This window comes from Rhinolophus sinicus, chromosome 16, assembly GCF_057876585.1.
Source record: "Rhinolophus sinicus isolate RSI-liver-muscle chromosome 16, RSI-T2T, whole genome shotgun sequence".
In the NCBI taxonomy this organism is placed as follows: Eukaryota; Metazoa; Chordata; class Mammalia; order Chiroptera; family Rhinolophidae; genus Rhinolophus; species Rhinolophus sinicus.
In genome coordinates this window covers 192,100,176-192,115,296 of record NC_142516.1, presented here as the reverse complement: position 1 = coordinate 192,115,296, position 15,121 = coordinate 192,100,176, and the positions used below count along the sequence as shown (strand labels likewise).

The 15,121-nt window shown below is 50.3% G+C and overlaps 1 protein-coding gene across 3 annotated transcripts in view; it reads left to right on the top strand.

The window, feature by feature from the left end:
- Nucleotides 1–15,121, top strand: part of MYOM2 (myomesin 2) — a 79,357-nt gene that overhangs the window by 33,700 nt on the left and 30,536 nt on the right. For all 3 annotated transcript variants that reach the window (XM_019737583.3, XM_019737582.3, XM_019737584.3), the window contains exons 15-25: nucleotides 502–685; nucleotides 1,496–1,670; nucleotides 3,155–3,276; nucleotides 4,804–4,991; nucleotides 6,677–6,803; nucleotides 8,041–8,219; nucleotides 9,558–9,672; nucleotides 10,726–10,882; nucleotides 10,973–11,079; nucleotides 13,208–13,252; nucleotides 13,741–13,877. In XM_019737583.3, coding sequence (XP_019593142.3) covers nucleotides 502–685; nucleotides 1,496–1,670; nucleotides 3,155–3,276; nucleotides 4,804–4,991; nucleotides 6,677–6,803; nucleotides 8,041–8,219; nucleotides 9,558–9,672; nucleotides 10,726–10,882; nucleotides 10,973–11,079; nucleotides 13,208–13,252; nucleotides 13,741–13,877 — 1,536 coding nt within the window. The remainder of the gene's footprint in view (nucleotides 1–501; nucleotides 686–1,495; nucleotides 1,671–3,154; nucleotides 3,277–4,803; nucleotides 4,992–6,676; nucleotides 6,804–8,040; nucleotides 8,220–9,557; nucleotides 9,673–10,725; nucleotides 10,883–10,972; nucleotides 11,080–13,207; nucleotides 13,253–13,740; nucleotides 13,878–15,121) is intronic.

Below are 15,121 nucleotides of genomic sequence, written 5' to 3'. Positions count from 1 at the left end.
AACATAAAAGGTTACATTTTAATATGAATGCATCACAATGTATCTTACCCCATTATTAATTATTTAGATTGCTGTTACATTATTATCACTATAACTAGTTGCAAAATAGTAACAATTTAAAACCAAAATGTGAACAGTTGAGTTATGATGGCATTTTACAAATATATTCTTAAATTATCTTTAACTACTTACAGTTCATTCCATTTTACTAAAAATATAACCTATGTAATTGATTCCCTTAAGTTTTCTATGGTTTAATTATTCCATGTCAGGTGAAAATTTTATTGGTAAGTATTTCCAACTTTAGGTGATTTCTTACCTACTTCTCTACATTGCCTCCCCTTTTCATAAAATTCAGGAAAGACTTAATGCTGGCCCAGTGTGTGGCGTACAGGATGACATCCCTAAAATATAATTTGGTTAGCTCAAATGGAATATTCCCTTCAACTTGATTTTGGGGAACCCTCGGCTCTCTTTCATAAGTCCTGTTTGTCTTTGCAGTCCATGGTCGGGAGTGGCAGCTGGCAACGGGTCAACGCCCAGCTGGCCGTGAGGTCCCCTCGATACGCTGTCTTTGACCTTGCTGATGGGAAACCATATGTGTTCCGAGTTTTATCTGCAAATAAGCACGGCCTGAGCGACCCGTCAGAAATCACTCCCCCCATTCAGGCTCAGGACGCCACTGGTGAGTGGTACAGTGATTGGCCGAAGTTTAGGACGGGCCCTGAGTAAGGTGACGTCAGATAAGCATTACGATGCACTGACAAAGGCATCGACACCACATACAAGACACCACCACAAGGTGCCTCCCTTACAAGAGACGAAGGTCTCTCTGCCATGCCTTGCCCAGTTCTCAACATTTCTTCAAAGTTCCACCTTCTTCTTATGAAACTGATAAATGGGTTAGAAGTATTTTTTAGGCCACTTTATTAATGGCCACTTTTTAAAAACTCTTAACCCCAAGTGCACTAGAGTTTTTTACCTGCCTGGTGGAACTTCCCCCGTTGAAGATGTCAAATGCTAAATGTAGAAATTCTGGACTACACTAGGTGAGAAAATCCACGGTCAAATCATGGTTTGAACTTGAGTCCCCTTTCAGAGTCCAGTGAATCTGATGGAAATGTGTCTTATTTTCTTTCAGTTGGTATTTTTCCATTCCCCAAAAGCTACTACCCAGTTAGCCAACGCATATGTGTCGCCACACTTCTGTTTTAATGATCCTGGTGGAGGGGAGGGAGGTGTTGTGGTTGTGCCTCCTTCTGTTTGGGGTCGGGGGGCCTTGGGAGGGCAGAGAGGACGGGTGAGCAGCCCTGAGTCCCTCTGCTTGTTTGCCCCCCCCCCCTCGGCTGCCCGTCCCTTCGTCTTTGTCCATATTCCATCTAAAGGTCCAAACCCGGGTTGCCACTTCCTGGGGACAAACGGGCTTGAAGGTGTCTGGTGTGTCTGCCAAAACTCTGAACCCTCTGACTCACTCCCATCGTGTCTCCCTGCAAAGTCACTCCTTCTGCTCCCGGCCGGGTCCTCGTGTCGCGGAACACCAAGTCGTCGGTGGTGGTGCAGTGGGACAGGCCGAAGCACGAGGAGGACCTGCTGGGCTACTACGTGGACTGCTGCGTGGCAGGCTCCAACGTCTGGGAGCCCTGCAACCACAAGCCCATCGGCTACAACAGGTGCTGCTGCCCCGCGCCCCGCTCCCCACCGTCCCGGCCCCGAATCACTGCCTGGGAACAAAGTACAAAAAGCAAAACCCACACAGAAAGCACACGGCAGTGAGAGCAGCAGAAACCGTGGTAGAAACGTGTCAGAGAAGCGTGCGCACACGGCTTCTGTCCTCTTATTCGTACACAGGGACGTAGGGGGTTAACGGTGGGGAGCCGGTTACACGACTTACCTGAAGTGGTTTTCTGCTGACAGCAAAGGCATTCCAGACGTTCGCTCTTCTGCCCTAATTAGCATTTAAGATTTTCCTTTGAACAGAGAGTTAGGACAGCAAATGTAATGTGACAGGGGTTTGATTTTTCTGTGTAGATTTTCTGAATCTTTACAGTTTCACAGAACTGACAGCCCTCTTCGTGGGCCACCGACAGGGACAAAGCCAGGGGGGACTTGCTCCTCTGCTGCAGGGATGGGTGGGCCCCTGGCATCGATTTGCTCTTGCTTCGTGCTGAGTGTGCAGCATTGTCTTGGTTTATTAGGCTTTTCTCCAAGACACGCTTCTTAGGAACATAGAGGCAGCCGTTGGATCTCTACTATGGTGGGCTATCCGTTATGGCTCGGCCGTCATTCCTTTCCAAACTTTCTTCTTTTTTAAATAATTGGAAAAAGCTGTGGCTAGGAAAAGAAGCGACGTAATTGAGGAGCATAGCGGTTAGATGTTATTCACAGTCCATGGCCAGCAAATGCAGAAAGATCCCCCAGAACAGAACAGTGAAAATATTACCGTAGTGCAGGAATTCTGTAAATGGACAAAAGTGTTTGCAGACCCTGGAAGACAGACAGTACTTGCTCACATTTACTGAGCACTTTCCACATGCAAGGCGTGCGTGCTGACTGATTTGGATGCTTTCCCACTGGGTGCTTGTAACAGTGCTGTGAGGTGAGTACTGTCACCACACCTCAGGTGGGGGACAGAGTCTCACACAGGTTGAGCTGACACACGCCTGTTGTCAGAGCTGCTCCTTGCACCCAGCCGGGCTTCCCTGTGTAACCTGTGGCCCCTACAGTGTAACGACTCCCCACTGTTTTCCACACGTGGGGTTCTTTCAGGTGAGGAGTTCAGTACCGTCTTACAGTGCACCTGTGACCCATTTCTACATTTCCTGTGGAAATGAAGGGCAGGCACAGAGTAGGTGACTGTGACCCTGAGTGAGGCCCCTTTGGATCCGCGAGGGCTTTGCTTGCTGTGCCCTCAGAGCCGTTGCTTCAGCTCCTGCTAGAATTGGGGGTCATGACCTTTTTGACCCTGCATGTTAATTCGAATTAATTAGATAATAAAATGAAAATGGACGTATGTGATGCGTATAGAAAGCACACACAAAAGTCAGCTTCCTTTGAGTCCCAGGGAAACGTTCTTGCAGACTGTCCCAGGTGATCTGTCTCGTGGGAGGAGGAAAGCCGGCGGTGCCTGGAGCCACGCCTGCTCGTGTCTCCCCAGGTTCGTCGTGCATGGACTGACCACAGGCGAGCAGTACATCTTCCGGGTCAAGGCCGTCAATGCTGTGGGGACGAGTGAGAACTCCCAGGAGTCCGACGTCATCAAGGTCCAGGCCGCCCTCAGTGAGTAATTCCGCTGCTCTGCTCCCGTTTTGCTGCCCAGCACGTCTTCATTTCTGCACGAAGAAGCATTTACGATGCCAGCTGGAATGTTACCAGAGGAAAACACGTAGGTGTAAACTGTCTAACAGAGAACACACAGTTCTGTGGGAGCTTCTCATCACCTGGCCACTCAGCTCGGAAATGCCAGTGTGACGGGGAGACATGGCGACATGCTCATGAAATGCAAATTGTACAGGCAAAATATTATTGGAGGTCACATTTGTTTCCAAGCTCATGTACCTACATTGCAACGCACGCTGTGGGTATGGATTTCTCTTTTCAAAATAGATGCTAAAATCATCTATTTTTTTGCTGTGGCCTTTTTTGCTATTCTTAGTGCAAGGAACTTTAATGACTCCTTCCTGAGAATTTTAAATGTTTATGTAACTTATTCATACATAATGATCTTTAAACATTATTATTTTGATGAAACTGAACAATTCAGGTCTTAAATTGCAGCGATGGGCCCTAGAAACATTGATCCGTGAAGCTATTGTCTTGTACTTGTCACACTGCTGATGTCACATTACACCCACCACGCAGCTGGAACAGGTTCAGGAACGTTTTGAAACAGGAGTGTCAAATAGTACACGTTTTGCATCACAGTGTTGCCTTTTCACTTCCGAGAGAAATGTTTTGTTCTTTATTTCTGTCTCCAACTAAATTATAAAAATATTTTCTGCAATTAAGATTTCTCTTCTAACAATAATGTTTCTAAGATGTCCGAGGAATGTCAAACCTGATCATACTTAGGTGGGCAAGGTAGCAAACAAATCAATTAAAACAATTTTTAAGGTCATTCATCTCCTGTTTTCCCAGGGGAAACGTTCAAACATTCCCATGTGCCTTTTTAAGTTATTCCTATGAGGTGAAAACCAACCCTTTAAGTTTTGGTTCTATAGTAACAAGAGCCTGTTGGCAGCTCACCTGTATGTCAGGTACCAGGCTGCCTGGACTCAGAGTCCGGGGAGAGCAGAGATGTAGCCTCTTCATCGTGCTATGAAAAGATGGCCCATTTCCACACCTGCTGTCCAGAAGGGAAGTATGACGTCACAGTCACCGGACTTAACCTGAAGTTTCTGTAAACAGGTAGAAAATGAAGACGTACTGGCCTGGACAGTGTCGTCCTCACGGCCGTGGAGACACGGTCGTTGTTCTTCGTGAATGCCAGGCAGAGAAACCTCTCAAGGTTTTCCTCAGAGGAGGGGGGAGAACCTGTGATTTCAAATGTTCAGGCCAGTTTGAAATAATCCTTTGTCCTGGTATTATCGAAACACTGGGAGATGTATTTAGAAATAGCCATAAATATATAGATAACTTTTTTATATTCTTTTAAAAAAGGCGTAAAAAACAAAGATGGGTAAAGGTAGGCCAAGAAAGGAAGCGGGCCCAGTGCCCAGGGCCCCTCCGGTTGGCACCCCCGGCCGCCTGGTGGGACGACAGAGGAGCCCTCTGAGCTGCGGTCTCTCCCGCTGTGCTTCCTTGCAGCTGTCCCCTCCCCCCCTTACGGGGTGACGCTCCTGCACTGTGATGGCCAGTCCATGACCCTCGGCTGGAAGGTGCCCAGGTTCAGCGGCGGCGCGCCCATCCTTGGGTACTTCGTGGACAAGCGTGAGGCTCATCATAAGAACTGGCACGAAGTCAACTCCTCTCCTGTCACAGAGAGGATCCTCACGGTACGTCCGGCCGATTCCTTATCTTGCTGGGGGTTGCACTTGTGGGCAGAGTCCTTCATTCAGTGTTTCGGGGTCAGTGGCATTAGGTAATGTGATCCAGAAACAAAAATGGATAAAAAAATTCACAGCCTCTTGAGATCACGGAGTCCTCGCTCGGCAGGACCTGACCAAGCAGTGCCGAGCAGGACAGCTGTGTGTGTGAGACGTTGGACAGTTGGTGATGCGGCTGCCACCAGCGCCCGGCCTCCGAGGCCCCTCTCAGCGTCCTTCTGTGAAGCTGTGAGCCCCTGGCAGGCAGGGCGCTTTCGTCCTGTGTGCAGAGCGGGGCACGGGCTCTGCTCAGCAAGCATTTAGAACGGTCTTGCCTGTAATCACTTTCCTAAGAAATGCTGTATCCCAACCCCCGTGAGTAAGTCACTTGTCAAAATACACACGATGTCCAGGAGGAGAGAGTAGGAAGAATGTCAGTTTGGAGTCAGAAAGATCTGGAATCAACTCCAGACACCAACCCTGAGCAGGCAGCAGGCTTTCTCCTCTCCCCTCCTCTCCGAGCCTTGGATCTGCATCTGAACAATATGAGGGCGAGGGTTTCCTCCCAGGGTCCCCTCCCCTCCTTCCTGCTGTAGGAGATGCTGGGCCACACAGTCACCTCAGAGCATGACAAGTCTGTTCCACAGGCGTCACAAACGCTGTGAAGTGAGGGTTTAGTTTCGCGGGGAGTCCTCGAAGGTCTAAGGCAGGGGTGTCCAAACTGCGGCCCGTGGGCCAACTGCGGTCCGCAGTCCATTTTTAATTGGCCCTCAGCAAATGCCAAAAATATATTTAGTTTACTTAAATAAACCCGGTGAGACAACACGTACTTCACCTCGAGTGAGTGGCCCTGCTGTTTGTGTATTTTACCGCATATGGCCCTTGGTGAAAAACGTTGAATAAAGTTTGGACACCCCTGGTCTAAGGTCTGTTATGTAAGTTTCTGCTTTATCACGCATCATCAGGATGGAGCATCTGGGTCTTTGGTACAGTTTACACAGGCGCCTCCACCCTCTCTGGAAGCAGTTCCTCCAGGAGGAGGCAGGGCCCGTCCGTGGGGCAGAAAGGATCTTGGCTTCTCACACGTGGCGCTGTCTTCAGAGGCAGCGTCTCTGGATGTTAGGTCTGTCCCAGCCCTGCCAGCAGGCGGGCTGATGGTTCTGGTGAAAGCTCCCTGGTCCTTTGGGGTACCACCAGGAAGAGCAGAGCCGACCGTGGCTGCCGAGCGGCCTTGTCCCCTAAGGCACCTCTAGCCACTGTGCTGGGAGCAGGTGACAACCCAGTGTCACACACCTGGCCTCATCCCAGCAAGGAGACGTCCGTCTCCACTCTGATGGCATCCGACGTGCAGGGGTCCGCTGGGGAGTGTGGGCTCACCTCTGCTCTCCCTCTTGCTCTGTGTGACTTTGATCTCTCCGAGCCTCAGTTTCCCTGTCTGCCCAGAGGGTGCCACCACGGCAACCCTGCAGGAGCTTCCATGGAGATGAGCAGGGTGTAGGTGTCTGGGAGTGGCTGTGACACGGTGAGCGCAGCACCGTCCTCAGACGACGTGTCCTCTCAGGGTCATTGCATGGATCAGTCACAAAGGCACCTTTGCCCCCGTGGTTGTCACACCGCTTTTAGTTCACGTACTAATTTACACACAATCTACATAGGTGGATGGCTTGACAGAAGGCTCGCTATATGAATTCAAAATTGCTGCCACCAACCTGGCGGGGGTTGGGCAGCCCTCAGATGCCAGCGAGCTCTTCAAGTGTGAGGCCTGGACGGCACCAGAACCTGGTAAGAGGCCCGTGTCCTGGACACACTCCCACGCACGCACCTGGCACACGGCCGAGCCCAGAAGTGGCTTTCCCTGGTGCCAGCCCCAAGTCTGCAGTAGGTCACCAGTCTGCAGCAAGCAGGGTTCGATCACGGTACACGTCTTATGGCGCCACTCCCACTGTGCCAGGAGCTGTGAGTTGGGGTGACCCAGTGCTGTAGTCTGGGGGTACAGACAGGTTAGCTGGTGACAGGCACAGACTGATTAGCGGCCAAGTGTGCAGCAAGGGAGAAGCACATGGAAGGACAGCTGGAGCCTGGTCTAGGGCTGGGTGGCCTGGGCGGGAGGGGACACATGCTGGCTCCACGCTGACATGGAGTGTGACCTCAGCAGTTCCACAGTCCCCTTCTCAGAGCATTTGGGCCTCGTGGGGCCCCCAGTTCTAAAATATGCAGTTGTTGTAACTCTGCATCAATGCTACGTTTTAAAGCTCTCGTCACAGATGCTCGTCCTGGGCCACGCCCTTTGCGTTCAGTCCGTCAGAAGCCTGAATGCAGTGGGTCATATGCTCATGTTTTAGAAAAAGAAAATGATGAAAACCTAAAGATCAAAGGTGAAAAAGCTAAAAAATTCAGACTATTTTTGAATTTTGTGGCAAGATTATATTGTTTTTCTTTTTTTTGGTATTTGTTTTAATGAAATTAATTTTGCCCCTTAGAAAAGCCAATGGAAGAACAAGCTGTTACAGGTTCCAGAACCTTTCTGAGGGCTTAACATGAAGTGGCCTAGCCACATGCACAGACGCGGTGCAAGGCCCGCAGACGGGGCCGCCCACCTTTCCCGTGTGCTCGATGCCCCTGCACCCAGACTCAGCACCCCAGGGGAGTAGCTTTGGGTGCTGGCAGGATACAGAACTGAGGGCGACATAGCAGAGGCCCAGGTGTCCCCTTAGCCGGCAGGTGGTCAGTCCAGGGAGTGGGTGACATGAGTGCCCTTCCTTCTGTCTCTTGGACACGCACCTGGTGGTTGGGGCCAGCCGCGTGGACTCATGATCGTTCCTGGAGTTCCCTCGGTCACCTAGATGCCCCATCGATGGGGCTGCAGGAACATCCACCCGACTCCACACCCCTGAGGGAAGATACCCACACCTGCAATGAGCAGCAGTGGCGTCTGTGGCGTGGGGCGTGTGCTCTGCGGCCTCGTGTACACAGGCCGTGACTGCAGCGTTGGTGGTACCTGTGTGTCCCCATGTCTCAGGTCCTGCCTACGACTTGACGTTCTGTGAGGTCAGGGACACATCGCTCGTTCTGCTGTGGAAAGCCCCGGTGTACTCCGGCAGCAGCCCCGTTTCCGGGTATTTTGTGGACTACAAGGAAGGAGAGGCTGAAGAGTGGGTCACGGTCAACGAGGGGGCGACTGCGAACCGTTACTTAAAGGTGAGCGTCCCCTCCCTGAGCATTGCCTTTGTGAGCAGGTGTTCTGGCTCCGAGAGCAGGCAGCTCAGAGAACCTGGGGTGGAGGTTCCAGCTGGGAGGCAGCGGCTCGTGTGTGGTCCCCACAGAGCTGTGGCTCTGGGAACCCGGTGGCCCTGCCTGCCCTGCCCACAGAGCACGGTCCCTCAGGGGCACGCAGGCACGTGTACAGGCTGCCCTGTGTGCTCCGTGGGGGCGACTAGTGCTGTCCATGCCTTTCCATGTCCCGCCCCTCATTTAACTCCGTCAGTCATGTGGCTGCTGCGCGAAGTCTGTCTGCTGACACACACGTATGTACACACACACACACACACACACACACACACACACACTCTTACTGCATCGGGCACAGTTATGGGGCTGAACTGCTCTGTCCTCTTTCTCCACACATTTCTATTTCAGCCCTTACAGCTCGCCGTCACTGGCGTCGGCTGTGACACCGGTGCTGAGTCCTGTGGGCCCCTCTCCATGGCTCACGGCCCAGCTGCCCTCGTCCAGACACGTCCTTCTTTTGGTTGTGGGCTCTGTGATGTGGTTTAGACAGAGAGGTGACACGCATGCACCCACCCTCAGAGAAAGGCCACGTCTGAGCTGGGCACATGCACACACAGTGACGGGGGAAATGGGCAGTGCCTTCTGGAAGACAACTGACAACATGCAACAAGACGTTACTTTTGAATGAACAAATCAGCTTCTAAGAATCTCGTGAACAAATTAGTTAGGGACTTACCTAACGTGTGTTTGTCTTATTCATGGTTATCAATGCAGATTACAATGCACAATCTACATAGGCATAAGAAGAGATCGATGTGTCCAAATGATGGGATATGTTGCACAGTTAAAAATCACATCTAAGGTGGTGGCCAGTTAGCTCAGTTGGTTGGAGCCTGGTGCTGGTAGCACCAAGGTTGGCTGTTCGATCCCCTCATGGGCCTCTGTGAGCTGCGCCCTCCTTATTAAAAACAAACAAACAAAAAAACCCCCACATCTAAAATAGTATTTAGTGCCATAGGTTTACGTTAAATATGAACACCAGATTACAAACTAGATGATATGAATTTAATTCTGCTTTAAAATCTGCAAAAAGAGAAAATATCAAAATTGTAGCAGACCTGTTTATTCCTGCAAAGCCAGATTGTGAAGTTGATCTCTTCTCCCCCTGCTTTTCTACCTCACAGTGCAGAACAGGCCCAACTAGAGGATACGTCATTTTTAAAAAGAAAGTGTATTCATTATAAAACGTGAAAGCAGCAAAGTCACCTTTGTTTACCTATTCACGTGACGTGTCCTCTGTATTTCAAGGTGTGTGACCTACACCAAGGTAAAACCTATGTCTTCCGAGTGCGGGCGGTGAACGCCAGTGGCGTGGGGACGCCCTCGGACACGTCTGAGCCGGTGCTCGTGGAGGCCAGGCCAGGTGAGCTGTCACCTGAGACTGGAAGGAGGGCTCCCTGTGTTACGGGTGTGCGTGGATGGAGGGGCAAAGGGCTGGGTGGATGGTGTCCTGTCAGGCTTTTAAAGGAGCTGGATGGGGAAATGAAACGGAGCAGGTACTCACGGCCGTGGGCTCTGCCAGGCCGGGCAGGAGAGGGCACCTTAGGTCAGTGTGGCCGTAGGACCTGCACTGGGGGCATAGGCAGCATACAGAGGTGGCGGTGGTCTACATCACTGCTGAATTTTGATCAGGAAGTTACAACGTTGGTAATTTTCTTGGTTGCAAGGAGGGAAAGTCCTGTTGACTTGACAAGGGACGTACTTCTGAGGGTGGAGGTTCGCTCACTGGGTTCCTGGGGAGGAGTTAGCTGTCGCAGAAAGTGATGGCGCTCAGGCGGCAAAAGCATGTGTGCTTCCCATTTGTCCTCCCTCTGGGTATTTGCTGCGTTTTATTCTGTCTCTGGCTTTCTGTGTCTCCACCCTCTTGGGAACCACGAGCGTCTGTGTGTGCGCGGCCTTAGGTGTATCCCCTGGTGAGGCTGAGGTGTCTCCTCCAATTCCTGAGTCCTGAGGGATGGCTTCTCACTGGCCTGGTTGGGCCATGTATCCACCTTGGTGGAAAAGTTACAACCCCCCCCCCAGAGGAAAAAGTGGAGAAGGAGGGGCCCATCGGTGAGAGTCAGGCTGCCTGGGGCCCCCAGAGCAGTGAGGGGGGTAGAGCTCAGACAGAAAAAGGGTCTTTATGGCCAGGATTGGCAGCCCCAAAGGTTCTCCCTGATGGTCCTGGGTACAGAAAAGGAAATAGAAATGTGATGACTTAAAACCAAACGCAAACCACTCTGCCACCCGCCTCCTGTGCCAGTGGTTCGTTCCCTCCCCCATTCTCCTCCCTAACGTCCTAGATGGACAGTGAGTGGAAGCTGGTGACTTGGTGTAAGCTTAGCTCGCCCTGTGCCACCCCCTCTCCAAAAGAAGAGCCCACAGGACACCGTGTCCCTAAGTGCTCACGTGTTCAGCTCGGAACCTTGCTCTGCAGGCACGAAGGAAGTCAGTGCAGGAGTGGATGAGGAGGGCAACATCTACCTGAGTTTTGACTGCCCGGAAATGACTGACGCCTCCCACTTCACTTGGTGTAAATCCTACGAGGACATTGCGGATGACGAGAGGTTTCACATCAAAACTGAGGGGGACCAGTAAGTCACACTTGGAAGTTGGCAATTGTAACCTCTTAGAAATGCCTCCGAACATGAGTAATTAACATCCCCTGGTCTCCTTCCCTTCAGCTCCAAGCTGTACTTTAAGAATCCGGACCAAGTGGATTTGGGGACTTACTCTGTGTCTGTAAGTGACACAGATGGAGTGTCCTCCAGTTTTGTCATGGATGAAAAAGGTAATATCTATATGACATAGGCTGGCCTTTGGGTTTTATAACACTTTCAAAGATTGACACTAACACAGAAAAGACTTACTTCCTTAGAAAAAGTGTGCACGTTTGTGGGAGACTGGGCATGGGAACCATTTATATAAGCCAAAAATTACTTTAGAAATTAAACAAACACTAGAGTTCATTTTCTATCCATCAAATAACTCCGGTCCAGGACATACTGCTTATGTACTGCATTCAAAGTTGAGGTTTAGTTACATTTCAGTAGTTTGGCAAGTAGGAAGCAGCATATTAGCAAATGAATCCATAAAGTTAATGAGACGTAATTTGGAAGATCCTCTCTTTCCTCCCAACGTTGAATAATTGGGATGATAAAACAAGTCTACATATACTTATGCATGTGAAATAGTATTTAGTTGCCATAATCAAAATCTCTCACTCTCTTGCAAAGAGAAGACAGCAGAAAGAAGTGACAAGTCTGTTTACTGTGACCTGGGGAAAAGCAGTAATTTCTAGTAGGTTGGCTCGGATGTCAGAGATGGATTGGTTTACTGCCTGGGTTTGTATTTCCTTGTTCCAGCCCTAATCTACACTCCCTGCAGGTCAGGGTCAGCCTGTAGGGAGTGTTTCAAGTGAACAGTCAGTGAGGTGGAGTGAACTGTGTAGCACTGGACAGGATCCTCAAATCTCCCATTTTTGGATCTTTCAAAGCTTCAGAGCCTCTGAGTCCCCTGCTGAAATGCACCATTTTCTGGGATGCAAACCATCGCTATCAATTGGCATCTTTCTTGGTATCGAGCTACGGGTGTGACGAGGAAACCTGACACCCGGGGGTGCCAGGGGCTGTAGGCAGGAGAGGCAGATATCCACGGTGGGAGGCAACGTTCCGATGGCTTCATGCACCTGCAGCTGAGGCTCAGGTGTTAGGTCAATTTTAGTCAGCTTGTGTACATTTAGCGAGACACGGCAGGAGTTGAGCATGGGGGTCTACGCTGTCTGCTTTCTGGGATCCGGTGTGGGGGGCAGAGATGGGCCGGAATCCACTCACGGGCTTTCCCAGCTGCCTCTTCTGACCCTCACTCAGTGGGTTTCAGTTTTCTACCCACAAAACATCCTTAAAGAATTCTGAAACACGATGCCTCCTCTGCACCATTTTAAAGGCGACAGGTGACGTTTTCTTTTTTTTTTTTATTTTGTAAAAATTACGTTTATTATCTAAGGTAACCCAGTGTACAGTAGTTCACAGTTATTTCCTGTTGTTCCTGCGACATAATGCCAAACACAAAACTCTGTGTAGCACAATTTATTGCCACCTAAGCTGGTAGGATGTCTAAGTTTTCAGGTGACGTTTTCACATTAATTTTAAGTGGTTGCAAAGGACGAATACGCCCACATATTTTATGTTGTGTGTGGACTTTAAATGTAAATATATTTTAGGCAAAACCTCGGAACTGCAGGTTTAGCTCATTTGACTTATGGAAATTCCTGCCATATAACCTAAGTGGGAGAGTTCGTGCTCACTGTCAAACCTGTCATCCAGGTGGAGTTTGCTTTTGATCAGGAAAAGTCTCACTTCATTTTTCATTTCAAACAAATATGTTCCTACCTTGTGACCACGATCTCATTTCTAAATTCTAAGTTTAAGAAGGGAGGGAGGGAGGGAGGAAGGGCAAGGAAAGACGTTACACGTGGTGAAATTCTGGGGGGCTGAGATATGTTGAAAGACATCTTGAAAGGGGAGGAAAATCAGAGCACCGCACTTTCTCGCTCAGCCAGATCAATTTTAGAAATGAGAGGCTCTGGAAACAGATCTGCTAGGTGTTCTCTTCCAGGAACACACCTGCCAGGGCCCCAGTCCCTGCGCACCCCAGACCCCTGCCCTAAGGCATCCTGAGCTGGCCCTTCAGTAAGTGGGTTATTCACATGTGAGGCTCTCAGCTAACGTCCTAACTCATTGAAGAGAGTATTCAAAGGTTAAAGTTACCCCATGTTCTTTCACTTCTAGTTCAAATTTCTTTCACCTCCTCAGTTAGATCTTGGTGATGGCAACCTCTGCAATTGTTAGCCTTGCAATTGTGCACAGACTCCTGGCATCCAGGCCCCGAATCAAGGAACGTATTTTTCTTAATTTCAGAGCTTGAACGTCTGACGGCCCTGAGCAATGAAATCAGAAATCCCAGTACGTAAGCCTGGAGCCCTGACAGCGCGATTGCTGCGGGGTGGGGTGCGCTCCCGTCCGTGGGGCGCGCTGTGGGAACCCGTGGGGAAGGGTGGCCTCGGGGTACAGCCTTGTCACCTCCTCACTTAAAACAGATACTGGCGTAGACGTAACTTGTAGACACTAACATTGCATGGAGTGCGTGTCTAACTTGGGGGGCAGAGTGGCCGTCCCTCACCCCACGTCGATCAGAGGGGCCCCTCGGCTGCGGCATCTCCGACAGCAGCCCCTGGCCCGGCGGCAAAGCGCCCCTGCGCAGGCTTCCCACGCGGCCGCAGGCTCGTGCGAGCTTTGTCTTTTATCTGTGGTTTTCATAATCCAATTCAATACTCTGGGGTTTCACATTCTCAGAAAATTTCATAACAGGGATGGATGTTTCCTACAATCTACCCATTCGTTCTCGTAAGGGTTCGTGCATTATTGACGTGCGGTTTCCTTTCTTCCTGTAGCAATTCCTCTGAAATCGGAGTTAGCTTACGAGATTTTTGATAAGGGCCAGGTTCGCTTCTGGCTGCAGGCCGAGCAGTTATCCCCCGACGCCAGCTACCGATTTGTCATTAATGACCGGGAAGTGTCGGACAGTGAGGTGAGTCCTGTGAGCGGAGCCCTGGCTCTGCGGGGCTGGGGGGTCCACCCCTCAGGTAGGTCCCTTACCTGGTCACTGTTCTGTGTGTGTTTCTGTCCCCTTTGGAGCCGCAAACCTTGGGGTGTAGGAGGTTGCCAAGGGGGCTGGGAGGGGGTTGATTCTTGCAATGTTCAGAGATTTCGTCTGGGTTAGATACGGAATCAGGTGTCTTTTAAACCGAAGCCTGTTGGAATTAAGAAATGGCACATTATGTTTTAGAGACGTTGAGCTTGGTTTTATGAAAAGGTTTGGGTGGTGTTGGGGAGCGGGGGAGGACATCCTCGACGGACCAGCTTATTTATTCTTGGCTGTGGCTGCCTTGGCATCTGTTTTCGTTCTGCTGTGAGCAGTGCCGCTCACGAGAGTTTCCGCTGAGGAGGTCAGCTGGGAAGCCGGTGTCTGCGTCTTCGCTGGTTTCCTGGCTCTCCTGGCACATCTGGACAGAGCCATGGAACTGCCAAAAACACGTAATTTGCTGGGATACAAACACTGTGTCCGGGTTCTTTTAATTGTGCAGGATGAGCATTACAGTGACTGCAGCATTCCTGCTTGGGCTTTGGGACACTGGCTAGATGTCCATCTCCTTCCTCTCCTCTGATAACTCCACGCCTGCGGCCCAGTTAGCGGACCAGCATTTGATGGAAGCTTTATTGTTCAGCGCTGAGCTTGGGGTCTCACATGCCACCATCTTTACCTCCTCTGCTCTCTTTTATGACGCCCAGTGTGTGGGGTCATTGGTGTATGTACCGTGTTTCTCCAGAAATAAGGCGTAGCCGCACAATCAGCTCTAATGCGTCTTTTGGAGCAAAAATTAATATAAGACCCAGCCTTATTTTACTATAAGACCGGGTATAATATAATACCGAGTCTTATATTAATTTTTGCTCCAAAAGAAGCATTAGAGCTGATTGTGCAGCTAAGTCTTATTTTTGGGGAAACACGGTCGCTGTCCCACTAAGTCCTGAATGCCTCGTTCATTTGTCCACTGCACAAATATTAATAGAACGCTTAAAGTGTCAGAACCACTTGGGCCATGCGGCAGCACTGACCCTTTCTCTGAGCTGGACTCTTCATGTCTGGCCCGGCCTCAGTGTCTGATGGACATTTGGTAAAGTTTAGTTGGTTAGACAAACGTCATTCAGGCGGGAATCTTGCATGGACAGAAATCATGTGATGTTTCGTATCCAGGCAGTCTTTCCCAAGAG